Here is a 15745-nt window from a genome sequence, read left to right as displayed (position 1 = left end):
TTTTTCTATATTCCGTATATATGTGTTAGAATACGATATTTATCTTTCTCTTCTGACTCACTTCACTCTGTATAGTAGGCTCTAGGTTCATCCACCTCATCAGAATTGACTCAAATGCATTCCTTTTTATGGCTGAGTAATAGTCCATTGTGTATATGTATCACAACTTCTTTATCCATTCATCTGTCGATGGATGTCTAGGTTGCTTCCATGTTCTAGCTACTGTAAATAGTGCTGCAATGAACAATGGGATACATATGTCTTTTTCAACCCTGGTTTCCTCAGGTTATATGCCTAGGAATGGGACTGCTGGGACATATGATGGTTTTATTTCTAGTTTTTTGAGGCATCTCCATACTGTCTTCCATAGTGGTTGTATCAATTTACATTCTCACCAACAGTGCAAGAGTGTTCCCTTTTTTCCACACCCTCTCCAGCATTTATTGCTTGTAGACTTTTTGATGATGGCCATTCTGGCTGGTGTGAGGTGATATCTCGTTTTGATTTGCATTTCTCTAATAATGAGCGATGTTGAGCATATTTTCATGTGATTGTTAGTATGTCTTCTTTGGAGAAATGTCTGCTTAGGTCTTTCCCCCAGTTTTTGATTGGGTCGTTTGTTTTTCCAATATTGAGTTGGCAGGTGAATTCTTAACCACTGGACCACCAGGGAAGTCCTGGGGGAAGTGCTTTGAAACTCAGACGAGACTTTGAGGGATGCCTTCTGAATTTTTGTCAGGACCTCACTATACGTCCAGAATGGGGGATATTAGTAACCCCATTTTCCAGGCTCAAGTAACAATTGTGATGGCTGAGTGAGTAAATAGGGCTTCCCAGGTGGTCCAGTGGTGAAGACTCCACCTGTCAGTGCTGGAGATGGGAAGATCTCCTGCAGAAGCAAATGGCAACCCAGTCCAGTATTCTTACCTGGGAAATTCCATGGACAGAGGAGCCAGGTGGGCTCCATGGCCAGGGTGGGGGTGGGGGGTGGGGGTCACAAAAAGTCGTAGACAACTGAACCGCTAAACAACAACAAATGAATAAATGCATGCTGCTTAGACTGGCACCTGACAGAGTTCACACTCAATACCGGCAAATACTGCATACATGTGTGTACCAGCAAATACTGCATTAAGTACTACCATACTTAATTCTCAGTTACTTGGGCTCATATCATTTCCATCCAAGGGAGGAAATTGAGGCACAGAAAGATGAAGTGATTTTGCTGGGTGACAAAAATGGCAGATCTGGGATTAGACTCTCCTTGTGCTGCCTAATGTAGTCTCCACTATTGTCTATAGCTGCATGTGATTATTGCCTTTTGAGATGTAGCTGCTCTGAACTGAGATGAGCTGTAAGTGTAAAATATACATCAGGATTTAAAGACTTAGTATGAAAAAAAAGAATGTAAAATATTTTGGAGAAGGAAATGGCAACCCACTCAGTATTCTTGCCTGGAAAAGTCCATGGACAGAGGAGCCTGGCGGGCTGAAGTCCATGGAATTACATGACTGAGCATGTGTGCACAAGGGTGGAGGGAGATTGGTTGGTAGCAATAAAGTGGTAGAACTTAAAAAAAATATATTTCACTAGTATTAAGTATTGAAATGAAAATTTGGACATCTTAAGTTCTATAAATTCCTCATTAATACCACCCCGTTTAATTTTGTATTTAAAAGTTTTTATTTAATTTAGGCTGCGCTGGGTCTACCTTGTGGCACACAGGCTTTCTCTGCTTTCGACGAGCAGGAGCTACTGTCTAGTTACAGCACCTGGGCTTCTTGTTGCAGTGGCTTCTCTTGTGGAGCATGGGCTCTAGAGCACACAGGCACAGTAGTTGTGGTACACTGGCTCCAGAGCCCATGAGCTTCAGGAGTTGGAAGAGCACATGCTCTTCAGCATGTGGAATCTTCCCAGACCAGAGATGGAACCGATGTCCCTGCACTGGCAGGCAGATTCCTAACCACCGGACTGCCAGGGAAGTCCTGACCCCTTTTGTTTTAAACATCGATAATTAGAAAGGGTAAAATTATATTTGTATCTCAAATTACATTTCTTAGTTTTGGTCAGGCCCGAGGCATGCCAACCAGGGATCAAACCCATGAATTCTGCAGTGGAATTGTGGAGTTTTAACCACTGGAAAGTGAAACCGTTAGTCCCTCAGTAGGGTCTGACTGTTTGCAAACATGTAGCCTGTACCCGGCCAGGCTCCTCTCCATAGAATTCTCCAGGCAAGAATACTGGAGTGGGTTGCCATTTCCTTCTCCAGGGGCTCTTCCTGATCCAGCAATTGAACCCAGATTTCCTGCATTGCAGACAGATTCTTTACTGTCTGAGCCACCAGGTCAGACCCCCTAACCACTGGACCACCAGGGAATTCCCAGTATCTTGAATTGTGTTTCTATAGGACAGCACTGATCTGCACTACAAATGATTTCCCTGACATTGATCTCAGAGTAGGGGTGTGGGGGAGGGAGGGCAGGCTCTGGAGCGTTTATGATTTCTGACATTATCTCCACCAATTCCTTGCAAAACCTTTACGCAAAGCATATCACCCAGCTTCAGTTTTCATCAGTGAAATGTAGATTATATCGGTATGTACAGCACACAGTTTGGAGGAAGGTGAAATAAAGACCCCTGAAGCGCTTAGCACTGGCCTGGGCACAGGGGAGAATGACCATGCAAGTTAGCAGCTACTTTGACAATAGCTTTTCTTCTCCCTATTTTTATAGGGTTGGTTCCTACCCAGTCTCCCTTTGAAAATTTGAAAGTAGTTTACATCAGCAGTTTGATTATGTCTGGAGTCCACCACCCAGAGCCCTCCTGTGGGGTGAGAAAGAATTCTTCTGTGGGCGGACTGTCTTAGGCCCAGAGACAGAAGTCCTAGGTCACACAGCCCACTGCAGGTGGAGCTGTGTGAAGTTTAAAACAGTGCTGTGTCTGTCTTTGAGGGCATTTGACCTCTCTGGTCAACCAGACACCATTAGGGGGGGTCCCAAACCCCTCTGACACGCTCAAAATGGCGGCACCCCGAGCCCTGCAACATTGTCCGCCACACTCAAGATGGCGACGCAAGCGCGCCTCACCCTCCCAGTCCCGGGGCCGATTCCGGTTCCGGTGGTTCTGGTCGCCGGCAGGGACACGCGGAGCGCACTGGGAGCAACCATGGCGGACGGTCCGGTGGCGGAGGTGCTGCTGCGGCGGCTGGAGACGGCCGATGGCGGCCTTGACAGCGCGGAACTGGCGACCGAGCTGGGCGTGGAGCACCAGACTGTGGTGGGCGCCGTGAAGAGCTTGCAGGCGCTGGGTGAGGTGAGCCGGGTGGGTGATGCTGGGCTTCCTCGCTTTTGCATCTGCAGTTCCTTCGCCAGGAGGGCTCTGCCTCCAGACCAGATTCTCTCAGCCCTGGTTAGGGGTGATTGTATCCGTGTCCCGCCCAGAGTGCCCAGGCGGGGAGTCAGGAAAAAGTGAAGACCCAGGCGCGCGGACGCTCTCGTGCGGTAAATGTCCATTGAGGCATTAATTAATTTTGAGGGGGTGGGAGGAGGATGGGGGACGAGAAAGACGCAGTCGCTGCCTTCGCGCAGGTTGCGGTGTGATGGATGTACTCAAGTGACCGGAGTGATGGAGGAAGTCCAGAAAATTCAGAGATGTTAACTACCACAGTCTTGAGGATCAGGGAGAGCATCCCAAGGGAGATGACAGCTGAATCCGGTTTCTGCCTTGAGTACAAAAGCCATGGCACTTTAGGGATCAGTGGGATGGGAGGGAGGGACAGGTGGTGAGAGACACAGAAGAGCCAGATTTTGCAAGGCCTTCTAGGTCTCTATCTTACCAGGGGTTCTAGAGGGCCATGGCAGGAGTGGAACCAGTCAGACGTGCTCACTGCCTACATCCATCTTGGCAGGGGCAGGACGGGAGGCAAGGGGACAAGGGCAGAGACTGGCATATCCCCAAACTAGAGGGACTGTTCCCTGTCTGTAGGGAGGTAGCTGGACTGGAGAAGGGGTTCAGGTGAAGGAATAAAATTGGATTCATGGCAAGGTAGGGAGAGCCAGAGCCCAGCCTTCTGACTTGGACAAATGAAGGGTGATGGATCCAGAAGGAGAGGATGCTGATGGACCCCTGGGCCACCCAGCAGCCTGGATCCATGAGGCTAGGACTCAGAAAACATAGCTGGACTGTTTTTTCATCAAAATCATATTATGTGCCCTTTCTGGCCTCAGCTTTTTTTTGGCCGAGTCAGGTCTTAGTTGCTCCATGTGGGATCTTTACTTGTGGCCTCTGGACTCTCTAGCCCTTGAGCTTACTTGTTTTGAGACACATGGGATCTTAGTTCTCCGACCAGGGATTGAATTTCAGGGATTGAATTTGTGGTCTCTTCAATGCAAGGCAGATTCTTAACCACTGGACCACCAGGGAAATCCCTGACCTCAGCTCTATTTTTCATTCAATCTTTGACCTAATCTTAGATTTACATAAGATTAAGGGGATATGTGGAGACGGAAATAGTAACCCATCCAGTATTCTTGCCTGGGAAATCCCATGGACAGAGGAGCCTGGCGGGCTAAGTCCATGTAGTCGCAAAAGAGTCGGACACAACTTAGTGACTGAACAAACAAACAAACAAGACGATACATAAGATGTAACTCTTATTTATTCCCAGGTTGAAGATGGGACAACTTCTAAGCATTGGTCAGAACCTTAATCAGTGTCACCAGAAGGAACAGGCAAACCTGAATTTGAAATTAGGCACCCAGGCTGCAAAGCCTGAGGTCATTAGTGCAAAAAGGGAGTGAAGCTGCGGTGTGTGGGATGACAGTACCTTGATTGATGTGAAACTGCCATTTGTGTAGGCTACAGAGGGTTAAGTAGTGGCAATTTAATGTGGTTCATTGTAAGAATGATGATATTAATATATAGTAGTAGTTAGGTTTATACAGCACTTGCTGCATACTAAGTGCTCTGTATCCTTTCTTTGTTTTTGTTTGGCCCCACTGGGTGGCATGCAGGATCTTCGTTCCTGGATTAGGGATTGAACTTGTGCCCCCTGCACTGGGAGCTTGAACTCTTAACCATTGGACTGCCAGGGAAGTCCTCTGCATCTTTTCTGTTTAGTTATGCCTCAAAACAACTCTCTGAGCTAAAGCCTACCACACCTTTTTCTCATGTATAAGAAGTTTTGTTCAGGGAGGTTAAGCAGTTTTCAGCAAGGTCACACAGTGGGTGAGGAGCAGGCCTAGAAGTTAGATTGACATGGGCGCCTAGGGTTTCTGTGTGTAATGTGGATCCCTGGGGTTTTTCTCTGACATCTGAGTGCTGAGATGCAAACACATAAATCATGTCACCTGAGGCTTTAAAAATCTTTCCAAGGTGCAAAAGTGGTGGTCCAGTGGCTAAAACTCCACGCTCCCAATTTAGGGCACCTGGGTTTGATCCCTGATCAAGGACCTAGATCTCACATGCTGAAACTAAAAGATGCCACATACCACAAGGAAGGACTTCCCAGGTGATATTGGTGGTAAAGAACCCACCTGCCAATGCAGGAGACACAGGAGAGGCAGGTTTGATCCCTGGGTCAGGAAGATCCCCTGGAGGAGGAAATGGCAACCCATTCCAGTATTCTTGCCTGGAGAATCCCGTGGACAGAGGAGCCTGGCAGGCCACTGTCTATGGGGTCACAAAGAGTTGGCACACACACATGCAGCATGAAGATGCTGCATGCTGCAACTAAGACCCAGCACAGTTGAATAAATAAGTACTTTTTTTTTTTTTTTTTGATTTATGCCATAAGTTTATTTACAAACGTATCTAGGATGCTGAGTTCAAGGGTTTGATCCTTTTAGGAGACTGCACCTCTTAATATGTTCCCCTTCCTATCTGTCTCATGGGTTACTTTTTAAGCAGTTGGTGTCTCACTATAAAGAAAGGCGCAGCAAATCCAGACCCAAAGAACAAAGTCATCATAGCTAGTAACCTTCACTTGTTTTCCACTGAAAATGGTATATTCTTCCCTGGACCCTCCTCGTAGTGGTTCCGACGAACCACAGAGGTTGTGAACCTCCAGATGCTCTGTCCCAACATAGCGCTGTTGGAAGCTCTACAAAAGATCAAGACTGAAGGCGGAAGAAATGGTGGCTGCAAAATGCGCGCTGCTTCCTCACGACCTTGTTCCCCAAACTCTTTTTTTTTTTTAAGTGATGGAATTTGTTCTTTCTCAGGTAGGTAATACCCTCAGTACTCTACCCTGCTCTTGGAGGTGTGACTCATCTTTGTCATTATCCTCATACCACAAAAGATCAACCGAGACTCAGCAAGGGCAGATCACTTTGCTTGGGAGTGGTACAGCTGGGATGCGAAACTGGCTTCAGAGACCGTGCACCCCCAGTGCTGTGGCAAGGGGGTGCCTGGGTCTGAGCCCTGTCCCTGCTGTGCCCCCCTATTTTTCAACAGATCATCGAGACTGAGCTGCGCTCCAGCAAGCGCTGGGAGCTGACCACTGAGGGTGAGGAGATTGCCCAGGAGGGCAGCCATGAGGCCCGGGTGTTTCGCAGCATCCCCCCAGAGGGCCTGCCCCAGAGCGAGCTCATGGTAGGAGCCTGAGGGGGCCAGGGCCGCAGGAGGTGTGTTGGGGTGACAGCAGCCCTTGTGCCCGTGCCCCCCTCACTGCAGCCTTGTTCCCCCAGCGACTGCCCAGTGGCAAGGTGGGCTTCAGCAAGGCCATGTCCAACAAGTGGATCCGGGTGGACAAGAGTGCTGCTGACGGGCCCCGCGTGTTCCGAGTGGTGAGTCCCTGCTGGGGGGCGCTGGGCCAGCTGGTCGGGCAGGCGGGCCCCTGGCCCTCAGGGTCTCTCACACCGATCTCTGTGGCAGGTGGACAGCGTGGAGGACGAGGTGCAGCGCCGGCTCCAGCTGGTCCGGGGTGGGCAGGCTGAGAAGCTGGGAGAAAAGGAGCGGAGTGAGCTCCGGAAGCGGAAGCTGCTGACTGAAGTGTGAGTGGGTGCCACCCCAGGCTCACACCTGGGTCACCTGCCTGGCCCTGGCATGGTGGAGGGGACAGGGAAGCGTCCTGCCCATACTGGGCCGGTGTGCTGTCAGGCTCCTCCCCACCCCCCTTGACCCTGAGGTGGTCAAGTGCACTTGCCACACGTGCCCCGACAGGGCCTTTATCTATGCGTGCTTCTGCCCAGAAAGATCCTCTCACTGTTCTTCAAGGCACGTTCTGACATCACATCTCTGTTCTCGTGTCAGCTTAGACAGACCACCACCCTGACCCCCTTTCCTTCCTCTGACTTCCATAAAAGTCCCACACCCCTGGCCTCCAGCCCTTTTGTTCTCCCTGTTTCCTTGCTCTACAGTCCTAAGCACTGCCTGGAATTTAAATATTTGTTTATTTACTGGTTTTTGGCTGTGCCGCACGGCATGTGGGATCTCAGTTCCCCGACCAGGAACCAGAGCCATGCCCCCTGCACTGGAAGAGTGGAGTCGTAACCACTGGATGGCCAGGGAAGTGCCAGCACTGTCTGGACTTGTATGGACTGGGGGCTCTGCCGTCACAGGGCTGACGTCTCCTTGAGCAGATGTAGCAGATACAGCAGTTTCAAGAACGCAGACTGAAGTAGGGCTGCCCAATTCACCTCCCAGCTCTGCCATATGTTAACTGTGTGACCTTGACCGAGTCACTTGATCTTTCCAGGCTTCTGTTTACGCATATGTGAAACAGCCCCTTTTCACACATGGTTATGGGGTGACTATAGAACAGAGCCTAGTGTAGAATAAGCTCTCTAAACTTTACCTGTGGGGGGACTTCCCTGGCCATGCAGTGCTTAAGATTCCCAAGCATCCAGTGCAGGAGGCATGGGTTTGATCCCTGGTCAGGGAACTAAGATTCTGATGCCATGCGGCGAGGCAAAAATGTTTTTCTTTTAATTTTTCATTTTTAAAAAGGGCTTCCCTGGTGGTTCAGCTGGTAAAGAATCCGCCTGCAGTGTGGGAGACCTGGGTTCGATCCCAGGGTTGGGAAGATCCTCTGGAGAAGGAAATGGCAACCCACTCCAGTACTCTTGGTGGAAAATCCCATGGATGGAGGAGCCTGGTAGGCTACAGTCCATGAGGTTGCAAAGAGTCGGACATGACTGAGTGACTTCAGCTTCCCTGGTGGTCTTTGCTTAAGAATCCATGCTTCCACTGTAGGGGGCATGAATTCGATCCCCGGTCAGGGAACTAAGATCCCCCATGCCACACGGTACAGCCAGAAAACTAATAAATAGGTAAATTTGATCTATCATTACCACTCATAGTACTATGGTTAGTGCCTTGACAGGCCCTGGCACACAGTAGGTTCTCAATAAATGTTTGTTGAATGAGGACGTGCATGAACATAGCGATGTAGGTGGGGCCAAATAGGGGTTTCAGGAGACAGTAGGTGTCAGGAAGAAAATGCAGCAGAGTTACTTGGTGGGTGATACGGGGGTCAGCATTAGATGGGGGGTCAAGGGAAACGACCTGAAGGAGGTAACAGCGATGTCCCCCGGCCTCAGGACCCTGAAGACCTACTGGGTGAGCAAAGGTAGTGCCTTCAGCACCAGCATCTCCAAGCAGGAAACAGAGCTGAGCCCAGAGATGATCTCCAGGTAGGGGGCAGCCCCAGGGTTGGGGACTGGTTGGGGGAGGGTGGTAGGCAGCCCCCACCATGCCCATGTACCCTGCACCGTGCCCCCCATAGCGGCTCCTGGCGGGACCGGCCCTTCAAGCCCTACAATTTCTCGGCCCATGGCGTCCTCCCCGACAGCGGCCACCTGCACCCGCTGCTCAAGGTCCGCTCCCAGTTCCGGCAGATCTTCCTGGAGATGGGGTGAGCACTGGCCCGGGGGCGGGGCCAGCCCAGGCCTGGGGCACAGGCAGGGCAGTCAGACCCTGTCTCCCACCAGGTTCACCGAGATGCCGACTGACAATTACATTGAGAGCTCCTTCTGGAACTTCGATGCACTCTTTCAGCCCCAGCAGCACCCAGCACGCGACCAGCATGATACCTTCTTCCTGCGAGGTGGGTGGGCCCTGCTGCCCCGTGCCACTCGAGGGCCTGGGCCTGGGCAGAGCCTTTCGGGGCAGCCTACCATCTTACAGGATAAACTCCATCCTCCTCAGGGTGGCCAGCAAAGCCTGTGTGAGCTACTGTCGTCAACTTCTGTGATCTTCCACCACCTCCCTTCCTCTCATCTCAGGGCCGTTGCCCTGAGTGCCTTTTGCCGAGAAGTGTCTTCTCCCAGGTCTTCATGGCCGCCTCTGGTACCAAATCTCTGCTCACATGTCACCTTAGAGAGGCCCCTGCCGACATGCCCTTGTCCTCCCAGGTTCTTTTTTTTTTTTTGGCTGCACCGGCTCTTTTTTTTTTTTTTAATTACTTATTTGGCTGTGCTGGGCCTTAGTTGTGACACGTGGGATCTTCAGTCTTTTTTGCAGCATGTTGGATCTAGTTCCCTGACCGGGGATTGAACCCAGGCCCCCTGCGTTGGAAGCACAAAGTCTTAGCCACTGGACCACCTGGGAAATCCCTGCATCAGGTCTTAATTGCAGCACATGGGATCTTCATTGTGGCATGCAGGATATAATTCCCTGACCAGGGATCGAACCCGGGCCTCCTACATTAGGAGCGTGGAGTTCTAACTACTGGGCCACCAGGGAAGTTCCCTCTCCAACCAAGCTCTAAAAAGCTCCTCACTGCTAGTCTTCAACTTTGGTTCCCATTTCTTTCTTCCACAGTTGTCAGTGCTCTCTGAAGTTACATGACTTTCCAAAATAGTCACTGTCTCCCCACCACCAGGAGGGCAGACAAGGCTGTTGTGTGCCGTTATCTGGCCAGGAGCAAAATGTCATTGTCATCGTCACGGCATTCAGAACTTACCGAGGGCATCCATAATGGTCCAGTGGTCAAAGTTTCCAGACTTCCACCGCAGGGGTGTGGGTTCGATCCCTGGTCAGGGAAGTTGCAACAGCCAGAAAAACTATTCAAAACAAAACTTACTGGGCTGCCACTCTCCTTATCTTCCTACCAACTACAGGAAGTGGATTGTCAGCCCCCTTTTGCAGATGAGGAAACTGGGGCCCAGAGAGGAGACATGACTTGCCCAGGGTCACAGCTTGTAAGAGGTGGAGCTGGGAATGGATGTGTGGCTTTTTGGGTACAGTAAAATTGTATTTCAGGAAGGGACTCGTAAGAACTTGCATATTCATGTGGCATAGGTTCATTGAGCTCCTGTGCATTGACTTTTCTGTTAAACATCTGGGTCACAGCCACAAATGAGACAGAAGTCCTTGCCCTGAGACCCTCACGTCCTCGTTGGGCAAGATGTGCCTTAAATCCTGAGTAAGGAAATGGCAACCTAATCCAGTATTCTTGCCTGGAAGATCCCATGGACAGCATATGGGGTCAAGAAAAGAATCAGACGTGACTTAGTGACTAAACAACAACAAGCAGTAAACATGGTGATGCAAGATGGCAGTAAATGAGATGGGGGAACTGACATTGTGTTGGGGGGTATACACGGTCATTTTAAAATAAAAGCTGCTAGGACTTGGACTTCTTTGGAAGTCTATTGGTTAAGACTTTGTACACTATGCAGGGGGCTTGAGTTCAGTCCCTGGTAGAGGAACTAAGATCTCACATGCTGTACAGCATGACCAAAATGTTTTTAAAAAGGCTGCTGGGACTTCTCTGGTGGCCCGGTGGCTAAGACTCTGCACTCCCAGTGCAGGGGACCCAGGTTTGTTCCCTGGTCAGGGAACTAGATCCCACATACTGCAACTAAGACCCAGCTCAGCCTAATATAAATAAATATTTAAAAAAATAAATAAATAAAAAGGCTGCTTAAGAAAAGACAGAAGGAGGTGAGGGAAGGAGCTACATTTGGGGAAGGAAGATTCCAGACAAAGGGACTGGCCAGTGCAAAGGCCCTGAGGCTGGCACATGCCCGGTGTGCTTATAGATCAGCAGGGAAGCCCTATGGCTGGAGGAAGTGATCAGTTAGGAGTGGGAGGAGGGAATTCTCTGGTGGTTCAATGGTTCACACTCCATGCTTTCACTGCCATGGGCATGGGTTCAATACCTGAGTTGGAGAACTAAGTCCCGGAAGCCCTACAGCATAGCCAGAAAAAAAAAGGGTAGGCAGCAGGACCAGGGAAGGTTCTGGCAGAGGAGGGGTATGAGGGACTGCCTCAGGTGTTCCCCGGTGCCCTCCGGCAGTTACAGAGGGCTATCGAGGGAGCTGCCTAAGTCACTGTCTGTTTTCCTTGTGGTGGCTATTTGAGTAATGTTCATTATTTATTTATTTTGCTGTGCCAGGTCTTAACTGCAGCATGTAGGATTTTTAGTTATGGCAGGTGGGATTTAGTTCCCTGACCAGGGATCGAACCCGGGCTCCCCGTGCACTGGGAGCTCAGAATCTTAACCACTGGACCGCCAAGGACGTCCAAAGAAATGCTCCTTGACTGACCAGATGTTGCTCTGTCCTGCCCAGATCCAGCCCAGGCCCAGCAACTCCCAATGGACTATGTCCACCGCGTGAAGCGGACCCACTCTCAGGGCGGCTATGGCTCACAGGGGTAAGGGAGGACCAGGACTTTGGGGTGGGGACGAGGCTGGGGACCGAGAGCTGCACCATGGACTTCCTTGCATGTCCCCCTGAAGGTACAAATACAACTGGAAACTGGATGAGGCTCGGAAAAACCTGCTGCGCACACACACCACAGCAGCCAGCGCCCGCGCCCTCTACCGCCTGGCCCAGAAGGTGTGGCCAGGCCCTGGCAGCATTGGAGGGAGGGGCTGGGCTGTCATACTGACCTCCTCACCCATGCCTGGGCCTGGCCTGCCTGTCACCCCCAGAAGCCCTTCACTCCGGCCAAATACTTCTCCATCGATCGAGTGTTCCGGAATGAGACCCTGGATGCCACTCACCTGGCCGAGTTCCACCAGATCGAGGGTGTCGTGGCCGACCACGGCCTCACGCTGGGCCACCTCATGGGTGTCCTGCGGGAGTTCTTCACCAAGCTGGGTGAGCAGGCGGGCCAGAGTGGGCGGTGTTGGTGGGTAACAGGAAGATGCCTTGGTCATCAGCCCGATTCTCCTCCCGACTCTGTTTGCCTGCCTCCCCACCCAGGTATCACCCAGCTGCGTTTTAAGCCGGCCTACAACCCCTACACTGAGCCCAGCATGGAAGTATTCAGTTACCACCAAGGTCAGGCTGGAACCCGGTACTGGGGCAGGGAGGGAGGTCTCAGGTTGCCCACGGCTCAGCCCAGGTCCCTGTTCCTAAGGACCCCACCTCCTGAACTCATTGGCATGCCCAGTATCACCCACACAAGCCGCCCCATTGTGTTCCTGCCTCCACAGGTCTGAAGAAGTGGGTGGAGGTTGGAAACTCTGGGATCTTCCGCCCTGAGATGCTGCTCCCCATGGGGCTCCCTGAGAATGTGTCAGTCATTGCCTGGGGTCTCTCCTTGGAGCGGTGAGTACCCAAGCCACTTAGGGTGTTGGCTGCCTCACTCAGGTGACTTGTCAGGCATGGGGGCCTGTAGACTTGCAGCCCCCTCCATTGGTTCATTCATTTGAGAAATCCTTAGTGAGCACCTGCTGTATGCCCATTCTGTGCTGTGATTAAACACACATCTCTGCCTCTGAAGCTGGGGTGCTAGTGGACCAAGGAGGATGAGAATTGATAAGATAAATAAGTAAATTCAACAAATAAAGCTTAGAGTATGTCCAAAAGCAGTGTCATGGGGCTTCCCTGGTGGCTCAGTGGTAAAGAATCCACCTGCCAATGCAAGAGACATGGGAGACTCAGATTCAATCCCTGGGTCGAGACAATCCCCTGGAGGAGGAAATGGCAACCCACTGCAGTATTCTTGCTTGGGAAATCTCATGGGCAGAGGAGCCTGGCGGGCTACAGTCCATGGGGTCACAAAAGGGTCGAACATGATTGAGCGACCAAACAACCACAATATCAGAAGATATGTTAGAGCAGAAACACAGCAGGGAGACCTAAGGAGATGTCAGGGAAGGCCTCTTGGAGGAGGTGACATCTGAGCAACGAATGGAGGTGGCTGAATTGGTAAGCTGTGAAGATATCTGGGGAAGGGTGGTCCAGGCAGAGGGAATAGCCAGTGCAAAGGCCCTGAGGCTGGAGCAGGCCTGCTATGTATGGAGAACATTGAGGAGGCCAGTGTGACTGGTGGGAGGAGGGAGTGAGTGAAGGGGGAGAGTGGGAAGAGATGGGGTGAGGGAGGTGACAAGGCAGATGATGTAGGGTCTTTTGAGCCCCAGGGAGGGCTGGGGCTTTTACTCCAGGGAAGGTGGCAAGAGAGGTTCTGATCAGAGGAGAGCGTGACCTGACCTTGTGTTAAACCATGTCCCCGCCCCCGCCCCCCCAAGCCCGACGATGATCAAATATGGCATCAACAATATCCGGGAGCTGGTGGGCCACAAGGTGAACCTTCAGATGGTGTACGACAGCCCCCTGTGCCGCCTGGACGCCGAACGGGGGCCCCCTTCAACACAAGAGGCCGCGTGACATGAGCCGCCCCCCATAGGCCACCTTCCCCAAGACCCTGCTGCCCCCCTTGCATCCCTGCCAGTGACCCCCTTGTATTTACGAGGCCTCTGTGAGGCCCATCCCCCTGCCCCTGGTATCTCCTCATCCCGATCAGCCCCAAGGGAGCAGGTAGCAGGTTCATTCTGTTGTCCACCTGTGAGGGTGGGCCTTGGGGAGCCCTGCAGGCCAGCTGTTGGCTAATAAAGTGGGCACGTGCCCTCATCTGGTGCCTTTCCCTAGGGGTGGAAGGTGCTGGAGCCCCGGGTATAAGACATGATGGGTTGGAGGTCTTGGATCCTGGGGACCTCCTGGCCAGCCTGAGCCAGATACCCACCAGAGAAGACTGGCTCCATCAAGCATTCACCGATTCACTTCCTGGTGCCAGGTCTCTTCTAGGTGAAGGGAACAGAACCCCCTACCCCTGTGGAAGGGGAGGCCAGGGTGGTGGTGGGGCCCTGGGAGCCAGGATTGCCACCAACTAGGAGTCAGGCATTGCTGGGATGGGGTGGATAGCCTTATTTACCTTTGGCTGTGCTGGGTCTTTGTTGTGACCTGAGGGTTTAGTTGCCCCATGGCATGTAGGATCCCTGACCAGGGATTGAACCTAGGTCTTCTGCATTGGAAGGCAGGTTCTTAACCACTAGACCACCAGGGAAGTCCCAAGCTGAGCCTTTAAAACTGCTTTCTGTTGTTAAGAAACAGTTCCGTTTTAGGTTCATAGCAAAATTGCATGACAGGTACAGAGATTTCTCATAAACCCCCTGCTTTGATGCATTGTAATCACCCACAGTCCATAGTTTACATTTCGGTTGACTCCCTGTGTTGTATGTGGGTTTGGATAAATGTATGATGACATGTGGGCTTCCCTGGTGGCTCATTGCTAAAGAATCCATTTTCTTGCCAATGCAGGAATGCAGGTTTGATCCCTGGGTCGGGGAGATCTCCTGGAGGAGGAAATGGCAACCCACTCCAGTATTCTTGCCTGGAGAAATCTGCAGAGGAGCCTTGTGGGCTACAGTCCAAAGGGTCACAGAGTCAGACACGATGGTGACTGAGCACAAACACATGATGCCCTGTATTATGATATCCTAATGTTTCATAAATTTCACTGTCTTAAAAGTCCCATGTCCCACGAATTCATCCCTTTGTCCTCCCCCTAAAAAGCTACTCTTGTAAAAAAAAAAAAAAATCTCATAAGGATTTCATATGAGCCCAAAATAGAAACATGAGTGAATAGGATAAAAGTTCCATGAGCTTACCACTCACACTGACTAGTGAGCACACCTGTTTTATGTGGAAATATTTCAAAGCAAATCCTAGGACTTCCCTGGTGGTCTAGTGGTTAACACCAAGCTTCCAGTGCAGGGGGTGCAGGTTAGATCCCTAATTGCGGAACTAAGATCCTATGTGCCACTAGGCCAGGAAGTCCCAGCGATCTTATCACCCACCCCAGTGCAGCGCACTTTTGGAAACATGGACGGTTTCTTATGTAACTGTGAGGTCACTTACGCCCAGTGCAGTTAGCAGTCAGCTGGGTTCTTTTTGGTCTCAGGGCCTGGGGGTACCAATCTTACAAGGGCTCCTCACTCAAATCTTTTATTTCAAAGTAAATAATACAGTCATAGAGAAAAATATTTCTTCATTCAATAAAGGTGCATCTCTTTTAAGTGCCAGCAGTGGGCAAAGTTGTTTTAGGTCCCTTCCTTTAAGAGCTGACACTGTGTTATCTGTGGATGAACAGATAAATACAGAAATGGAGGGAAAAGTAGAAGCCATGTAAAAGTAAAAGTTAGTGAGGATGAAACATAATACAAAGCATAATAAACACCCAAGAATCCACCCCTAGTTCTTTTGAATCTGAACAGATATTTGCACTGGATCTTTCACTTCTTAGATCTCTGTGACTAATGTTTTGAAGACCTTTATGAGCTTGTCCTTGTTTCTTTTGTCCCCCACCCCACTAAGGTTGTCCCCTCCTGAATTTGGTATTTATCATTCTCTTGTGCTTTTAAACTTTTGCTATTTACATGTTACTTTAACAAGACATGGTTTCCTTTTGCATGTTTTCAAAAAAGTTACACAAACCGTGCACCATAAAAATCATCCTGCACCTTCCGTGTTGCCTTTGTTTTGTTTTCTTAATTTTTGGCCGGGTGCAG

At 50.7% G+C, this 15745-nt stretch overlaps 1 protein-coding gene, 1 non-coding gene and 1 pseudogene across 2 annotated transcripts; 1 reads left to right on the top strand and 2 right to left on the bottom strand.

Moving 5' to 3' along the window:
* The first annotated feature begins 3124 nt into the window (after positions 1-3124).
* Positions 3125-15701, top strand: FARSA (phenylalanyl-tRNA synthetase subunit alpha). Its single transcript, XM_043466858.1, has 13 exons — positions 3125-3312; positions 6454-6591; positions 6687-6785; positions 6874-6992; positions 8541-8633; positions 8726-8854; positions 8931-9046; positions 11517-11601; positions 11687-11786; positions 11882-12050; positions 12156-12233; positions 12389-12503; positions 13427-15701. Exons 1-13 carry the CDS (start codon positions 3166-3168, stop codon positions 13563-13565), a joined length of 1527 nt encoding a protein of 508 aa, XP_043322793.1. The 5' UTR covers positions 3125-3165; the 3' UTR covers positions 13566-15701.
* On the bottom strand, positions 5782-6132 carry LOC122440524 (annotated as a pseudogene).
* Positions 9477-9549, bottom strand: TRNAG-UCC. The gene has a single exon. It is a non-coding gene; the product is annotated as a tRNA-Gly (tRNA).
* Positions 15702-15745: the final 44 nt, after the last annotated feature.

The sequence above is a fragment of the Cervus canadensis genome, chromosome 4 (assembly GCF_019320065.1).
Source record: "Cervus canadensis isolate Bull #8, Minnesota chromosome 4, ASM1932006v1, whole genome shotgun sequence".
Lineage (NCBI taxonomy): Eukaryota > Metazoa > Chordata > Mammalia > Artiodactyla > Cervidae > Cervus > Cervus canadensis.
The sequence above is the reverse complement of the archived record's forward strand: the minus strand, read 5'-3'. Positions and strand labels throughout refer to the sequence as shown.